The 18,731-nt window shown below is 39.5% G+C and overlaps 1 protein-coding gene across 1 annotated transcript in view; it reads right to left on the bottom strand.

The window, feature by feature from the left end:
• ADARB2 (adenosine deaminase RNA specific B2 (inactive)) overlaps window positions 1-10,116 on the bottom strand; it is a 748,635-nt gene extending 738,519 nt beyond the window's left edge. The window contains exon 1 of the mRNA XM_089668727.1: window positions 9,498-10,116. Coding sequence (XP_089524853.1) covers window positions 9,498-9,594 — 97 coding nt within the window. The 5' untranslated portion in view covers window positions 9,595-10,116. The remainder of the gene's footprint in view (window positions 1-9,497) is intronic.
• Window positions 10,117-18,731: the final 8,615 nt, after the last annotated feature.

The raw sequence follows: 18,731 nt of genomic DNA, 5'->3' as shown, positions 1-18,731 counted from the left end.
ATGGCTGTTTTCACACAACCTTAACACTACATTAGAATTTGGAGTGCTAAACATTTGTCAATACATAAGGAAGAACTTATATTGCAACATTTAGCAGCATGGTGGATTGTTGATTCGTGGTGATAGAGTATTGGATTCCATACCCACAAGATATACTGGAGTTGATTTACTAAAATGGGAGAGTGCAAAATCTGGTGCAGCTGTGCATGGTAGCCAATCAGCTTCTAACTTCAGCTTGTTTAATTAAGCTTTGACAATAAAACCTGGAAGCTGATTGGTTTCTATGCAGAGCTGCACCAAATTTTGCACTCTCTAGTTTTAGTAAATTAACCCCACTTTATATAGGTATATTGGGGTTGATTTAATAAAGGAGAGGGGGCTGTTCACTTTGCAAAGTAATTGATAGAAATAAAGGTGAGTCACTTTGAACTGTCAATCAAGTCCAAAGAAAAAAAAATATTTTTTTTTTGCTGGCACAGGATTGGTTGATTAAAGTGGACACATCCTATTCAATAAGCTCAGAGAACATTACCTTTGCAAACTGAACAGTCTCTATTCCTTTAGTAAATCAACCCTATTTTTATATGTGTAAGTTTCCTCCTACAAAACAAAAACACACTAGGAGGTACTTGAGGGTCTACCCAAACACATCCAGTGCCCTAGAGTAAGATCACTATATTGTAAGATTTTGGGGAGTTGAAGGGCTCTTTTGTAATGTTATACCAATTAAATAAATATACACAATATTAATGGAAACACACAACTCAGTTAAATAATAATATATACAACCCATCTGTCAGGATCAGCTTTGGTTGACACGTAGAAAAGATAAGAGCACCCACAATAAAGGCACCATTACAACTGTGACCCTGCTCTGCCTATCTTCCTCTCCATGTTGTAAGAAAATGTTTTAATCACACAACAGTCATGTTCTTTTTTTTTTTAATACTTGAACTAAATTTGTCTCTGTCTACTGCTTAGCAAGCATCCTTACGTCAGCAGGAAAGTGCTGAGACTTAGAAAACACCAATAATAATAGTAACCACATGAAAAACTCAAAGGCAAGTATAAAAATGCAGATGCGCAGACCTGGAGGACAGCAAGTTAACTTGTCCCTCATTGGCACGATAATAATTTATATCGCACATTGAATGTCTACACAATACTGTGAACCAATTGGCTTTATTTAATTTAGCATTTTTGTATGAGCAAGATAAAAATGACTACTATCTGCTTAATTTATTAATGTGTCTTAAAGTCTTGAACGGACTGAAAATGTATTGATTGGTTGCTATGGGAAACAAAGATTTATTAGTTTTTTTTCTTTTCTCCCGGATCTTTAATAAATAAGACCTAATAAGTATGCACTTAGCCTTTTTTATAAACTAGCTTTAGGGCATGTGTAACCTAAATGTTAATATTTACCCTTGCCTATATCTAATTCAAATCGTCATATTCTATTCAGAATTTGCCTGACTAGATATCTCCATACAGGTATTTGTAAAATTAATTATTTAGTAAACCTGCCCTTAGAGTAGTCAAATACACAGGTTGAAATCGCCATTATTTAGTGGTCAATTATGCAGAATGCAAGCGCCGTTGTAGAGCAGTCATCTTTGCAGAATGGAAGAGCCATTTTAAAGTGGTCAACTAAACAGAATGGAAGAGCCACTTCAGAGTGATCAATTGCAGAGATTGGAAGAGTAATTTTTAAAGTGGTCAACTACACAGAATGGAAGGGCCATTTTTAAAGTGGCCAACTATGCATAATGGAAGAACCTTTTGTAAAGTGGTCAACTACACAGAACAGAAGAGCCATTTCAAAATGGTCAACTACAGTGAATGGAAGAGTCATTTTTAAAATGGTCAACTATGCAGAATAAAAACACTATTTTTATAATAATGACCTACAATTGAAGTACCATTTCTTGACTAAAACAATGTCCTCTTTCAGCATCTTTCTCATGCCAACTCATTAGTACCTAGTAAAATGATAACCCACTATCTGCTTTAAGGTCAACATTATGTGAATGGCTGATCCTTCCCCTCCATCAGTCAGAAATATGTTCTATATTTCTATCATGCACATATTCACATTTTTCTTTAGATTCTTAAGCAATAAGACTGCTGTTACTTTTATTTATTTAAATTATTGTTAAGAATAATTATTATATTTTTTTAACTATTATAATGTTTAATATTATTGCAGGTATTACATTCTTAGGGAGATCAGGTCTTACTCTTGCAGATGCATTTAAACGAAGACTGAGGTCATGAGAACTATGAGAACACCTACACAGTTCTGTAGAAGATGCCTTTCTTAATGCTTTCAGTAAAACTACTCTACTCTAAACCATATCACCAGCAATCCATGGCAAATGCTCTGTCATCTGTAATGAGATTCACTGCATACAAAAGGGTATAAATGACTTTGTAAGCCCGATTTCTTCAGATTGAGAAATTTTTAAACTATTAAAAGTTGATTAAAATATTTGATTTGTCATTAGCATACCATATGTCAATGCAATGTGTTCCATCAGCTGTCATGAGTGTGTTGGCAAAATAATGTAATCTTAAAACAAAATGTTGATACATCACTTGTATTATACAGCTGTCAATACGATCAGATTATGTGTTGGTTTCTTTTTTTCAAGTAGGCATATTTTTATATCTGGCAACCAGTAAGAGAACAATGGTAGTGAGAGTAGTCCATGAAGGGTTAATTCACAAAAATGGGAGGACCTAAAGGAATTAACCGTTATGTACCATGAAATATTAATTGTGACCTGTGGCAATAAGACACAGGTTGAGAAATGTAGGTTACTACCTTGGTCACCATCAATGCTTCATTGGTAATATATATATTGTTGTTTTTCTTCCAGATACCTGTCTAACTATAGACCATAAAACTGGATAACATAATGAAAAAAATAGAACCCGATTTACTGAAAAAAAAATATTTCCTACTTTTATATATTTTGTTTCACAAAAGTTTTTCTTTTATGTTAAGGTACCTAGTATATTATCCTTCCCTTTCAGCCCGATATACTGTATGCCTGTGAGGCTGCCTGAAGACAACACAAAGGCTCAGTCAAATGAAATCATCTCTTTAGCCAGAAAAATAATGACCTGGCTAATTAACATGCTGGACTGGACAGAGGCTAAATACTGACCGGTCCGATGACAGTCAATTGCGTATCACCCTATTGATTTTCTGATAAAGGACATCTGACATTGGACAAAGCAGCCAATGGCAACACACGTCAATCAATGGCTTGGACAATCCCACTGATTATCTTGGAATGTAGATCATAGTGTGAGACCAGCACTTCATTATGTGTCACTAATTTAATTTGCAAACATCTATGTACGCACACACCCCAAAATCAAAATACCAGTTTTTACGCAACAGATGATTAAAAAAATACCGACTTCACCTTCAATGCGTACAACCAATCCTGATCATTTTTAGAAAACATGGATACGAGTTTGTACTCTGCTTTCATTGTATTATTATGTCTATTGTGTTCTTCTAAATAAAATGAAAGGGGGATCGGACACAAACTTTGCTTCTATGCAGAATATCTGCAAAAACCTTTCTAGTCTTATACTTCAACCTCACAGCACTGTGGAGGACAGAAACCGCGGGGAGTAACAAACTGAAATACACACCCTGCCATCCAAGCATCTACCTCAAGTATATACGCTTTCTATGAACCATACCCTACAACGCATTAATATCACAACTAGTAATGAAACATTACCATGCATATATCTATATAGTAAAACATAGGACATACGCTCTTGATAAACACATCATTCAAAATCCTAGAAAAGGCCTACCCTGTATTATACACACAGATGTACAATCAGACACATACATATGAAATATATATAATCGTACATATAAATATTGGCAGACTGTTCTGGCAGACAGGGCCTTCATGCTTTTTTCTCCTAAAGATGTTCTGTGTTTTTACTACTGTATCTCAGTTCTTTTAGTGCAGAGCCATTTGGGACATATTGGTGATAAAAACAATGATAGATGGATAGATAGATAGATAGATAGATAGATAGATAGATAGATAGATAGATAGATAGATAGATAGATATCCATTTGAAACATGTTGGTGTGAAATGCAATAAAGATGATAATAATAATAATATCATATTATAGCTATGGATATATATTATAGCCAATAAGAAAAAAAATAAAGGAAAGAAAAGAAAAGAAAAGAAAAATGAAAAGAAAAGAAAAGAAAAAGAAGATATACACAATCTTCAGGGTATTTTAAAGACAGAAAGATAGATTGATACACACATACATATAATTGTGATGGAATATTTCTATCAATATATTAATATATATGATTAAACATATGATTTAGTATGTCTGAATATGGGTGATTTCATAACAAATGACAATGTAATCTTTGTAATCAGCTAAGTATAGATAAAATATTCAAACAGCGCACCCAAGCTAGTGTTCTAAGATTTTTTTTGTTCTTAGCAAGCATACTAGAAGTCATGTAAACAAATCACATACCCAATACAAGTTATAAGCACATGCCTATGATTATATCAGCCACACTACTCATCTTCAAAAACAAAAGTTAAAGGGAACAGATAGGCGCTGTTTAGGAGATGCCGCGGTGACAGCAATAATAGAACAACTCTCATAATACTATGAGCATATTTTTGTTGTTAGAGCTGTCAAGTCTCTATATAGGCTGACAGTGACAGGTCTGACAAGGAATACAGCACATGCAGATGTTGACATTCCAAAGGGTATTTATAAGCCACATACATCTTCCCAGGAAGTTCATTCTCAAACATATGGGTTTATAAAAGAATGATTTGATTGCAATATGTTACCCAAAAGTGGCATAATTAGCTATAATCCCAGTGCACTTGGGAAATGTCCATGCCAGCAGCTAAATGTTTGTAACTAGGTAAAGGCAAAATAAGAGAATGACACATATCTTTATTGCACATTTTACAAGTGTGCACATGTCTGTCTATCTATCTATCTATCTATCTATCTATCTATCTATCTATCTATCTATCTATGAATCTTTTATGTTTCCATCTTTATACTTGCATTACTTTTGTTCTCTGTGCAGCAATACATCAGAACAAGGTGCTAGTCAGATCCAATACTACAGATAATGCCTTAAGTACCGTAGTCATAGTAATGCTTAATAACATAAGTAATACATTAAAAAAATATAATAAAAATAGATACAGAAAAGGAGCTGGATAAAGTACTGAAAACTAAGCAAGGCACCTGTAGACTGTACTTTTTCAGTTCTAAGGATGATGTGATTTCTTATAAATACATCTCATGTACCTATTCACACAAATCGAGTAAAAACCAACATTACATTATTAGCATATTTATAAAGTCATACCGGCAATTTTATTTATCCCTTCAACACATTTTTCTAGCAGAATTTCAGTGTTAACATGCCACACTGTTTTCACAAAGTTCTTGCGTTCAAAAAAACAGATACGTTTACAAGTCTTGTATTAGATACATAGCACCCTTATAGTATAATATTCTTTACTCCAATGCCAAAAATAAATATCTCTTTACAATTGTATTTTTATTTCTTATTTTCCCCCTATTCTTTCATATCTGTTTTGGGGATACTGACAGTATTAAACTTTCTTGTGCTTACAGTGGTGCATTATTGTTTTATAACATAAAAGGAAGTCTATTAAATATGACTTAATTAATATAAACGGTCAATAAAAATACACCATTTTCTTGTATTTAAATTAAAGCTAATATTACTTCAAAACACCCAGAAGGGTTTTTACACCTGATGGCATCATAAGGTGGAAATGTAAAATTTCATTAGGAATTGCACATCTAAAGGCAAGACCTTTGCAGCCCTGAAGCCTCGAAACACCTTCTAGGTCTTGCGCAATTGAGGTAACAAAAACCGGAAGAATGAGGTAATTTTCATAATTAACAGCGCAATGCATCACAAATCTTTGTATCCTCATTTCATAAAACATTTCCTTGTGATTTTTTTTTCAATCAAAAAAAAAAAAAACTTTTATAAAAGCCTAAATGCTTCAAAGCAGTGTGCACTACCTTTTAAGCTGTCTGGCTATATTGTTGGCGTGGAAACAAACAGAACGACTAATTGGTGTTAAAAACAATCAAATCAGACTAGCAGGTATAAATTATTTACTATTTCAGGTTTAACTAACTCGAAATGAAGTAACGAGGGACTTAACTGAATCCTGTCAGTACAAGCTATCTCCCAGACTGCCCTAAATAGTAGCTAATTTAATATTACATTAGGCTGATGGGTGATTGTTGTGACCATAATAAAATTGTTTTTAATAGGCTACTTGGCTTTATAGACTGCATGCCATTAAGTCTTGATGTTACTTATGAATTCTGAGATCCTTAAGAAACACAGAGCATCAAATAATTCCATCCCAGTCAAAAGATCATAACTAAAAAAAAGTTTAAGATGAATTTAGACTTCCAGCAGAGCTTCTCTTGCTCTTTTGTCTTGGCTTGCTAAGTATATGATTCAGAAAAAAAGGTCTTAATAAAAAAAAAAAAAAAAACACACACTTTTGTATTTATAGCAGTTGCCTCCTGTGCAAAGCCAAAAATCAAAAGTGCTAAATTATACATTTTTACAACTCAATACTGTTCATCTACCTTTCAAATTGTATGTGATTCATCTATGGATCAAAAAACAATATTTCACCAAAAAATTACACAGCTAAAGAAACAGATCCCATTTGTCGGCTTCCGATTTGGGCCTAAAAGTAGACTAGCTTTGGTACAAACAATATTAGATGGTCATGGGAATAAACTACAGACCTGTCAGTCTATTAGACATTTGTATCTTTCTTCAAATATTTTCTTTTATTAGATGTTATTTTGGGAACACGTTCTTCGTGTGTTTATCATTCTATGCACTTATATTGTTGTAGTATAACTTTTGATTTTATGTTGGAAAGCAGCTTTTAAAGAAACTTTGTCTTAAAGTTACTAATACTTTAGAACATTTTCTTCTTTTTTTTTTGCTGGGCTGTACTATATACCAGGGAAGGCGAAGACACCAGACTGTAAAAGGTTTGTAATTTAGATGTTTAAGTGTAAAATATATAAAATACAAAAGGAACTATTTCATTAAACAGCAACATAGTTAAAACTAGGCAAAAAAGACCTTTCACAGTACATATGGTGGAAGCAGCAAAATTGAGGTTTCCAGGGACAAATCCTAAAAATCCAGAACTGTCCTCCCAGATCAGACCCAGATGACAATTAGGTCTATGGGATGAAGCAGACTGTTCTTGAAGCCTCTTTGTCTGGAAATCTCAGTTGTGGTGGAATGACAGATCACATGTACAGCTTTTTGCCATGATTGCATGCCTAGGAGATGACTGGCACTGCTAATGCACTGAGTTTACATTGTAGAAGCAAGAAGCATTTTGTGAATGTGAAATTACTGCTGCTTAGAATTGGCAGGGATCATGTGCTAAGTGTCTGTGACAAGAGGGAAAGAAAGCTACAGACATGCTAATGAATCTCACTGGGGAGGGAATGGGGAGCCGCTGAAGAACAAGCTGTAAGGACACTGATAACTGCAAATCACTCTTCACCTTGTGAAATAAGAATTGTCAGTCCCATGAGCTGGACCTTTGTCCCTGGAAATGCCCCTGATTTCCGCAACTGGAACAAACCATCCCTCTTTTGCTGCGTGCTACATTCAAAGCAAAGTCTCCAAATGTCTGGAGGAATATTGCTGTAAGTCTCACTCTCAAGTCACTCATAGAACTGGCAGAAGTCCCTGGTTTCCAAGGACAGTCCTAAAATCTGAAGCTATGTCCCTGGAAATGGTTCATATCACAGTCTTCAGCTATCTGGAGGAATATGTGCAAGTCAATGATCCCCCAAATCACGCATAGAACTGGCAGAAGTCCCTGGTTTCCAAGGACAGTCCTAAAATCTGAAGCGATGTCCCTGGAAATGGTTCAAATCACAGTCTTCAGCTATCTGGAGGAATATGTGCAAGTCAATGATCCCCCAAATCACATATAGAACTGGCAGAAGTCCCTGGTTTTCAAGGACAGCCTAAAATCTGTACCTTGGTGCCCAGAAATGATTCAAATCGGTCTTTAATTGTCTGGAGGAATTTGCTGTAAGTCACTGATATCTGAAAAACTGGCAAGAGTCCCTGATGCTCAAGGACAGTCATAAAATCTGAAGCTTTGTCCCTGGAAATGATTCAAATCACAGTCTTCAAGAGTCTAGAGGAGTAGGCTGTATACCACTGATGTCTCAAATAACTTGCAGAAGTCCCTGGTTTACAAGGACAGTTCTATAGTCTGGAGGAATATGCTGTATTCACCAATCTCTCAAATCACCTATATATCTGGCAGATGTCCCTATTTTGCAGTGACAGTCCTAAAATCTGAAGCCTTGTCCCTGGAAATGATTTAAATCAAAGTCTTTAATTGTCTGAAAAAAAAAATTGCTGGAAGTAACCATTATCTCAAATAACTGTTAGGAGTCCCTGGTTTTCAAGGATAGTCCTAAAATCTGAAGCCTTGTCCCTGGAAATGATCAGATTACAGTCTTCAAGAGTTTAGAGGAGTAAGCTGTAAACCACAGTAGTCCCAAATAACTGGCAGAAGTCCCTGGTTTACAAGGGCAGTTCCAAAATCTGAAGCTTAGTCCCTGGAAATGATTTAAATCAGTCTTCAATTGTCCAGAGATATTTGCTGTAAGTGACCTGTCTTCCAAATCACCCACAAAACTGTCCAAAATCCCTGTTTTTCAAGGACAGTCCTAAAATCTGAAGCTTGGTCCCTGCAAATATTTTAAATCACAGTCTTCAACTGTCTGAAGGAAAATGGCCATACACTATACAATCGGATTTTACAATCTCCTTTAGCTTTGCCAATATAAGGACAAACCCAAACAACCCTTTGTATATTTATATCAGACAGGCCATCATACCATATAAATGATAGATCTAAAGGAGATTGTACAATCAACTTGTATAGTGTATGGCCATCTCAAGATACTGATCTCTCAAATCATTCTGACAGAAGTCCCTGGAACAGTCCTCAAATCTGACGCTTTGTCATTGGACCGGTCCCTATTTTCCAGAACTCTTTTTTGCATGTTAGATTTAAATCACTGTCCAGTCAATCAATCAAGTCACTTATATAACTGGCAGAAGTCCCCAAAAGTATTAAAATATGAAGCGTTGTCCCTAGAAACGTCACAACTGAATAAAATCCCTGCGACCTCCTTTAGCTTCCAAAATGTTTACTTTATAGCCATTCTATTGATATTAAATTGGGAATTAGGAGCTGGCCACAAAGCAAAGTGGCCCTTTAAATGGCTCTAGCGTGTTGACAGCTATGAAAAAAAAAAAGTGAAGGCACCCCAAAGGGAGGAAAGAGAAAACTCCTCAGCAGTTAACAGGTCGATCATCAGAGCTGCTGCTTACCTTTCCTCTTGGATCTCCTCCTCCTCCTCTTGGATTTGAATTTGAGTTGGTTACTTGGACATCCAGATGTCCTGCTGCTCCCCAATACTGAAGCCATGGATGAAGAGGCAGCAGAGGGCAATGCTTTGTAGAATAGTCCCCCCAAAGGAGCAGGATGAGTGCAGGCTGCTTTGTGGAAAGCTGTGTAGCTGCTGATTTATCCAGCTGGATGTTGTTGTGGCATGTAGTCACTTGCTATTAGCTGCGCTAACTGTCTTTTTATCTTCTTTGCATGCTTGGTGCTGTGGGATCAGCCTCTCCCTGGAAGCTCCCCTCTCTGTCTCTTCCCCTCTCCCTGGAAGCTCCCCTCTCTGTCTCTTCTCTCTCTGTCTCTTCTCCCCTCTCTTCTCTCTCTCTCTGCCTCCAGCAGCCTGGATCCACTTTTTGCACCTCTGCTAGTGCTTTGGCACTGACCACTTTGAAGGCAGTCATGCAGGGAGCCTGTCTATTTGCTCTAGCAAAGTCTAATTAGACCCAATCAGAACTGTCTCCTGGCTCTGACATCAGCAGCACCACCAGCACCAGTCCCTCTGTATTCCCCCCCTGTCAGCTTTGCAAATTCAGCTCCCATTTGGGCTGACGGATAGGCTTAGGACCTGATGGGGAGGAAGAAGGGGAAGCTGTGCTGGAGGGGCTGGGAACATACTGCCAGTGTATGTGGAAGGAAGGAGCCTGGGGGGGCATGTGAAGAATGCAGCCTACAAAAGCAGCTCTCTGCCTCTCGCATTAAGCCACATGGGCAGAACATTAGGTTCGCAGACCCTGCTTCTCTGGGCATGGAGTTTTCTCTATTAGCCAGTTATTGCCTTCATTCTGTGGGAAGAGAGAAAACACGTTCCTTTGACATTAGAGATGTGTACTATTCATCCCTGGCTGGGAGCACAGGCTGCAGCTTTATTTTCCGAAAGATACAAAGAGAAGAAAAAGATGCATGTTACCTTCTGATTAGGAGAACATAAATAAAGTCATGGCAAGATGTAATAACAGAAAAGATGTGAATTAAATAGACTCATTCTGTATAATAACAGAAAGTGCAGTGCAACTCATATGTCATGTAAAAAGGCAAAACATTTGGCAATCCCATGTAGTCATAAAAAAAATATTTTTAAACGTGCCAAAATATCATAAATCTTCCCAAATGATTATATATTGTATTTTCCGGCATATAAAGTGACTTTTTATACTTAAAAACATACCGCAAAAATCGGGAGTCGTCTTATACACGCGGTATACAATGTGAACCTTTAGTTTGTTTGGACCAAGCTGGCTCAAAGCGAACATCCCTAATCTGTCAGCCTGCTGGATGTGTGTTAATACTGTATGTACAGTAGCTTCGGCTACATACAGTCAGGGGCGGACTGACAACTCATGGGACCCCCGAGCAATAGGGGATCATGGGGCCCCTGTGTCCTTGCCCAAACTCAAAAAAGCCTATGAAAAAGGTATCAGGGGCATCTCATGGGGCCCCCTACTGACCCCGGGCCCCCGGGCAGTACCGAGTTTCCAAATGGTCAGTCCGCCCCTGCATACAGTATATATACAGTATACCATGCTGAGCCAAGCTGGCTCAAAGCGAACGTCCCTAATCTGCCTGCTGGATGTGCGGTAATACTGTATGTATGGTAGCTTCGGCTACATACAGCATACCGCGCTGAGCCAGCGCGGTATGCTGTATGTAGCCGAAGCTACTATACATACAGTATTATCGCACATCCAGCAGGCTGACAGATTAGGGACATTCATTTTGAGCCAGCTTGGCTCAGCGTGGTATACTGTATAACTGTATACTGTATGTAGCCAAAGCTACCATACATACAGTATTACCGCACATCCAGCGGGCTGACAGATTAGGGACATTCGTTTTGAGCCAGCTTGGCTCAGCGTGATATACTGTATATATACTGTATACTGTATGTAGCTGAAGCTACCGTACATACAGTATTACCGCACATCCAGCCAGGGAAGTATTTACCACAAGGCAAACAAGGCATTTGCCTAGGGCGGCATTTTTTAGGGGGCTGCACTGCTCCCTGGACGAAGGGACATATGCAGTATGGGGACCAGGTGGGATCTAAGAGAGGCTGCGGGCTGCTTGATGGTGTATGCAGAGCCCAATTGTCATTCCTGGGGATGTCCACGGCTGTAAAGGTCAGTGTCTTTCTCTCTGTCCCCAGGGGGTGGGTGTTAGTGGAAGGCTCTATGGGGTAGGGGGGATGATGGGGCAGGGGTATTGTTGGTCACTCTCAGGCTCTCTCCATGGGGGAAGGGGGAGGAGTTCTGGTGTTGGTCGGAGTCAGACTCTCTATACCAGGAAGGAGGGGCATCCGATTTTTGTGTTGCCTAGGGCAGCATACAACCTAAATACACACTGCATCCAGCGCACTGACAGATTACCATAGGGACATTCGCTTTGAGCCAGCTTGGCTCAGCGCGGTATACTGTATACTGTATGTAGCCGAAGCTACCGTACATACAGTATTATTGCACATCCAGCGGGCTGACAGATTACCGTAGGGAGTTCGCTTTGAGCCACCTTGGCTCAGCGCGGTATCCTGTATATATACTGTATACTGTATGTAGCTGAAGCTACCGTACATACAGAATTACCGCACATCCAGCGGACTGACAGATTAGTGGGTGTATATTTAATCAAATCTGATATTTATTTAAATTTGATGTTTTTAAATGGTGTTACCTCGGAAGGGGGGTAGTCTTATACAGCAAGTATAGCCCAAAACCTATGTTTTCTTTTACAAAGAGCTTTATTGAATAGTAAGCAAAGATAAACAGACATTCGGAGCAAAAATTCAATGACCAACATTTATAAATTGTATTAAATGAAGGGAAGCTGGTTCAAGGCATGCATCGATAAAGGCATAAGCTGAAAAGTTTACATAGGTGCCCTGAAGGAAAGGATGGGGGAAGGGGTTGGAAGGGAACGGGTAACAAACCTTTGTGGGTCAATGATAATGTAAACTCTAAAGGGAAGTTTTGCTACATCAACATTATAGAAAACGGGAGAGGCATGAGAAGAGGCCTCACCAAAAAATAGTACATGTTCATGACCTAGAGTTTATAAAGAAATCTAGATTGCATAAATAGTATTGCGGATGTAGCGCATAAAACAGCAGGAACAATCCGTAAAATATGTTTAAGGACAGATTAAACAGGAGAGCAGAAAAAGACAAATAGTAGAGGGACACGGACAACACAGACACAAAAAAAAAAAAAAGGGAGAGGGAGGGGCTCCGAGGGGATCACAGCAAAATCCATCCTCATATCGACAGAAGGGACTGGTCGAATCTCGAGGGTTGAGCTATATCCAGCCAGGGACGCCATATCTGCAGAAATTTTGTATGGGTATCCAACAATATGGCCGTCAGTTTTTCATTAACCATTATGAAGTTCATCCGGTTTTTGACAGCCTCAAAACTAAGGACAGGAGTCTTCCAAGCCCTTGCAATTGTCAATTTAGTTGCCATAAATAAGTGTGATGCCAGCTGCCGCAAAACCTATGTTTTAACTGGAAAATTAGGGGGTCGTCTTATACACCCAGTCACCTTATACTCTGACAAATATGGTAAGTGTCGGTGCCAAAAAGTCCTTCGAACTGTGTTAAGTCCACAATATTCCTCTTTAACCTGGTGTCTTCTCATTAATAAGAGTGCATACTAACATGCGTGTTACATACACTCACCGGCCACTTTATTAGGTACACCTGTTCAATTGCGTGGTAACACAAATTGCTAATCAGCCAATCACATGGCAGCAACTCAACATCTAGATGTGGTGAAGACGACTTGCTGAAGTTCAAACCGAGCAAGGGGATTTAAGTGACTTTGAACTGGTATGGTTGTTGGCGCCAAACGGGCTGGTCTGAGTATTTCAAAAACTGCTGATCTACTGGGATATTCATGCACAACCATCTCTAGGGCTTACAGAGAATGGTCCGAAAAAAGAGAAAATATCCGGTGTGGCCAAAAATGTGTTGCTGATGTCAGAGGTCAGAGGAGAATGGGCAGACTGGTTTGAGATGATAGAAAGGCAACAGTAACTCAAATAACCACTCGTTACAACCAGGTTATGCAGAATACCATCTGAACACACAACACGTCGAACCTTGAAGCAGATGGGCTACAGCAGCAGAAGACCACACCGAGTGCAACTCCTGTCAGCTAGGAACAGAAAACGGAGGCTACAATTCACACATGCTCACCAAAATTGGACAATAGAAGATTGGAAAAATGCTGCCCGGTCTGATGAGTCTTGATTTCCTTAGTGATATTTGTGCATGAAAATCCAAGTAGATCAGCAGTTTTTTAAATACTCAGACCAGCCCGTCTGGCACCAACAACCATGCCACGTTCAAAGTCACTTAAATCCTCCTTCTTCCCCAATCTAAAGCTCGGTTTGAACTTCAGCAAGTGGTCTTCACCACATCTAGATACCTAAATGCATGGAGTTACTGCCATGTGATTGGCTGATTAGCAATTTGTATTACCATGCAATTGAAAAGGTGTACTTAATAAAGTGGCCGGATAGTGTACGTGCTCCATACATATACAGAAGTGCCCCACCATAGAGTGCCACCACCTCTCACTGCTGCTGCTTACCTCAAGGATTGACCCACAAGGTCAATATACGCTTTCCCAGCCAGCTGGGTTATAATTTAGCAACAATCCTCCAAGAAACTGTTGGCAGTTATAGATCACCAAACATCACAGACTTCAGCCCATTCAGAAAAAAGAGAATAGAGAGGCTATCATGGTGCAGTATCATATACACTATATTGTTTATTAGCCAGAAAGAATAAAAAATACTCACAAAAACAGTGCACTAAATCGTCTTTTTTAAAACCACATTGCCCCCTTAAGAATTAATGTCTATAGATGGATGTCAAAGATGGCTGCCCTAGAACTTTGATGACATCACGTGACTCTGACCTGACGCATTTCGTCACGTGATACAGTGACTTCTTAATGCCTTCATTCTCTGGTAAGTGAGAAAAACACATTTCTCTGACATTAGAGATGTGTACTATCAGGGGCGGACTGACCATTTGGAAACTCGGCACTGCCCGAGGGCCCAGGGTCAATAGGGGGCCCCATGATATGCCCCTGGTACCTTTTTCATAGGCTTTTTTGAGTTTGGGCAAGGACACAGGGGCCCCATGATCCCCTATTGCCCAGGGGCCCCATGAGTTGTCAGTCCGCCTCTGTTTACTATTCATCCTTGGCTGGGAGCTGGAGCTTTATTTTCCTAAAGCTACAGGGAGAGGAAAAAGATATGTTACATTCTGATTAGGAAAAATGAATAAAGTTATGGTAAGATGCAATAACAGAAAATATATGAATAAAAATGACTTATCCTTTGTATACCATGTGTTATATATTTAATGTCCCATATACCTATACACAGCTCCCTCATTTTAAAGCAGAACTCTAAACACAACAAGATAAAGAATGGATAGTCCTTTAAAGCGGAATTCCAGCAGAAAACAATATTAAACCCAAAACTAAAAATGTGATATATTGCAGCTTATCAATCATTAGATGGAGTGGCTGCCTTAAAGTTTCTTTTTTTAGGCTTTTTCCCTTCTGTTTTCACCTAGTGATCTAGCCAGTAGCACACCTCCTGTATTAGAGTGCCCCCACTCTGGATAAAGGAGCTCAGGGTACATTTCAACAGGAAATTCTTTGCTATAAGCAATCAAATTATGTAAAAAATAAACACTGATCACTTCCCCAAAGCAGTACAATGTTACCATGGTAACATTATACTACTTTGGTCATAGTGCAATATGAAAAAAAATCTTAAAAAAGAAAAAAATGTAATAAAAAAAATAGAAAAAAATTATATATTTTTTTTATTTTCGTACTGTCACCAGTCAGTGTCCCTGATCACCACCACACCAGCTATATGCTGATGCTGTACTGGACTGGAGACAGTATGTAAAAAAAAATTGTGAAAATAATTTTTTACATTTTTTCATTTTCAGAAACATTATGACAAAAAAATTACAACTTCAAAAAATTTGCCATGCCTCTTATGAAATATGTTGGACTATCTGCTTTGCAACAAGGGGTCATTTGGGGGATATCTGTACTGTTCTGACATTTTTGGGCCTCAATAAATTAGATTGGCTGTCAGTACTTCAGGATTGATCAATTTTCAGATATATCCCATAGTTTGTGTACTCTATAATTTTCCTACAGACTAAATAATAAACACTGATTTGGGTTATTTTCACCAAAGACATGTAGCAGAATACATTTTGGCCTAAATTTATGAAGCACAATTATTTATTTGCAAACTTTTAGAACAGAAACAAAGAAAAACATGTTTTTTTTTTAAATAATTTTTTTGTTAATTTAGCAAAATATAAAAACCCCAGTGGTGATTAAATACCACCAAAAGAAAGCTTTAGTTGTGTGATCAAAATGATAAAATGTTAGTTTGTGTACAGTGTTGCATGACCGCGCAATTGCCATTCAAAATGTGAGAGCGCTAAAACCTGAAAATTGGCCTGGGCAGGAAGGGGGTAACAGTGCCCGGTATTGAAGTGGTTAAGGTAAATGACCCCCTTCCTCCCAAACACTTACCAGACACCTCTCACAATTCAGGTAACTCTGTACCACCAATGTCAAAGACTGACAGGGTCATGCTTGTGAGGCCAAAATGTCCTGGTTTTCAGAAGAACAAGTGAGCTCGATCCAATAGGACCATGCTTTTCAGCAATGTTTTTCCTTTTGGTTGGCCCCAAGCCATAAGTGTTTCCATTTGTTGAATGTCGTTTACACCAGCAAATCATATACTTATGGATGGCGGAGCTTTGTTTCCAATACAACGGAATGCATTCCTTCTCTGCATTCAATAGGTGTTGCAATAGGAAGCATTTGTAGAGCTTCAATGACAAATTACAAGGGTTAAATGGAGAAGAAAGACATAGAAAAGCAGTTTTACTTACTTTATCCTCTGCTCAAGCAGGCTCCTCTGCGCTGCTAGACCACTCACTGCAACCTCTTCTCCCCTGCACTCTGAAGGTCTAAGGTTCCACAATCTCATCAAGGCTGATACAATGACCTGCATTGAACGTGAGGATGCTGAAAAACGGTCCACCACTGGAGCACAGCGAAGTGCCATTTTGGGGAGCAGAGGATTGGGTAAGTAAAAAGCACTTGTACATCCCATAAACAGAAACAAGCAGTTAACCCTTGCATTGTAAGGAAAGACTTTTATTTTTTTTGAGTGCCTAACAATGAATTATTGGTTACACAAATGACCACGGGAAGGACAATAGACAACCAAAGCATTTCCAGGACCGATAAGCCGTCCCCTAATCAAGACTTACATACAATGAAATGATTTAGGAACTCAGAAGTGACACATCACTAGTGTTTGGTGACTTTGCTGTTCCAAGGTCATTACAAGTGGTCCTGCATTGTATGTGAAAACCACGAAGGCCTGTGCATATCCCAGGAGCACTGGACAGAGGAGAAGAGCAAATTGACGGGGTAGTGAGGACAGGGCCTTGGATAAGGGGGTACCACCAGTCCTGTTGTACGGGGCCCAGGGTAGCAGGGGGGCCCAGGAAGTTGGGTGAATCAGATGTGCGCAGGGAGGGTGTTCGGCACGGCGTGGGAGACAATTACTGTAACTGATCCTTGTATGGCTGCAGCAGCTGAAAGCTAGCTTCTTCTCCTTTCCTTCCCACTGACTTTCAGCTGTTGCAGAGAAAGCCATATAGGGGATTGGTTCCAGTAATTGCCTCCCCACAGCACCCATCACCCTCCCTGTTCACCATGTGTTTCCCCTGCTGCCCAGGCCCCCCTGTGTGCCCCCACCCGCACAGTGCTGCCGTCTTTCCTCCTTTCCATCACACTGGCAGCTGCAAGCACACAATAGGATCCTTCAGGATGGAGAGTGGGGGAAGGGTCCAGTAAATATGTTACATTTACCAGCCCCTTCATCTCCTGAATGAGCATGAGTGATCAGTACCAATCTCTCACTGCGCTCATTCATAACTGAAGCATAGTAAACTATGTTTTGTTTTTTTGAGGGGGGATATCAGGTTTGCTGTATGGGGCCCCGTGGTTTCTAATAGCAGCCTTGAGTGAGGAATAAGGTAAGTATTTGTACTCATTCATCGTCCCCTAGATGAATCAAGCATTAACCCATAAAGTGCAGTGGGATATGGGGGGGGCACTACATGGTTACATTTAAATCCATTTTTTTTCTCATTTTGGATAGAATAGGGGAGGGTTAAAATTGCTGTTTATTTTTAACCATCTATATATTCTTAGGGAGATTTCCCTTCATTTCCTGTCTATCAGACAGGAAGTCAGAGGAAATCTTTCCAACATAATGGAAGTCCCCCCTGAAATAGAACTGTCCCAATTGGAAGATTTGTTATCTATTCACGTTTTCATGGTAACTCAAAATGTTGGATTTACTCTTATTGTATTCCAAGGGACATTGGTGATCGGGACAATTAGAACAGTTAGGATGTTAGGATGAATCTCCCTACAGGGGAGACAGAAAAAATACCTAACCCCTCACCACAGTATCCTAATCTATCCTAAAAAAAAGAGAAAAAGTTCATTTTATGCATGAAGGTAAAAAACCTTCTCTGCGCAGTGCCCCCCCCTAATACTCACCTCAGCTCCCTCTCTCTATCTAGCGATGTGCACTGGAGTCCTGGCTATCCCAGGACTTTCTCTTCTCATTGGCTGAGACAGAAGAGGGAGTCATTGGTTCCCACTGCTGTCAATCACAGCCAGTGAGCCAATGAGAATGGAGGGGGTGGAGCCGAGCCACAGGTCCGTGTGTGAATGGACACGGAGCAACAGGTGCCCCCATAGCAAGCTGCTTGCTATAGAGGCAACTGACAGGAGGGAAGTTACAGGAGCACCTGGGGGGACCCAAGAAGAGGAGGATCGGAGCTGCTCTGTGCAAAACCACTGCACTTCCTTCTTAGTGCAGTGGTTTTGCACAGAGCAGCCCAGATCCACCTCTTCTTGGGTCCCCCCCCAGGTATAGACATTTTGTTATTTTTTTAATAAAAAAATAAGCTTTAAGAATCACTTTAAGTTTACAACTGTCAGCCAGTGTGTGCTTCTGCATCATAGGAAGGGGCGGACTGGCCATTTGGAAACTCGGGCACCGCCCGAGGGCCCGGGGTCAGTAGGGGGCCCC

The sequence above is a fragment of the Staurois parvus genome, unplaced genomic scaffold (genome assembly GCF_062004578.1).
Source record: "Staurois parvus isolate SC_StPar_1 unplaced genomic scaffold, SC_StPar_1.0 ptg000061l, whole genome shotgun sequence".
NCBI classification, from domain to species: Eukaryota; Metazoa; Chordata; class Amphibia; order Anura; family Ranidae; genus Staurois; species Staurois parvus.
Note: the sequence above shows the minus strand (reverse complement) of the source record. Positions and strands in the feature narration are given on the sequence as shown.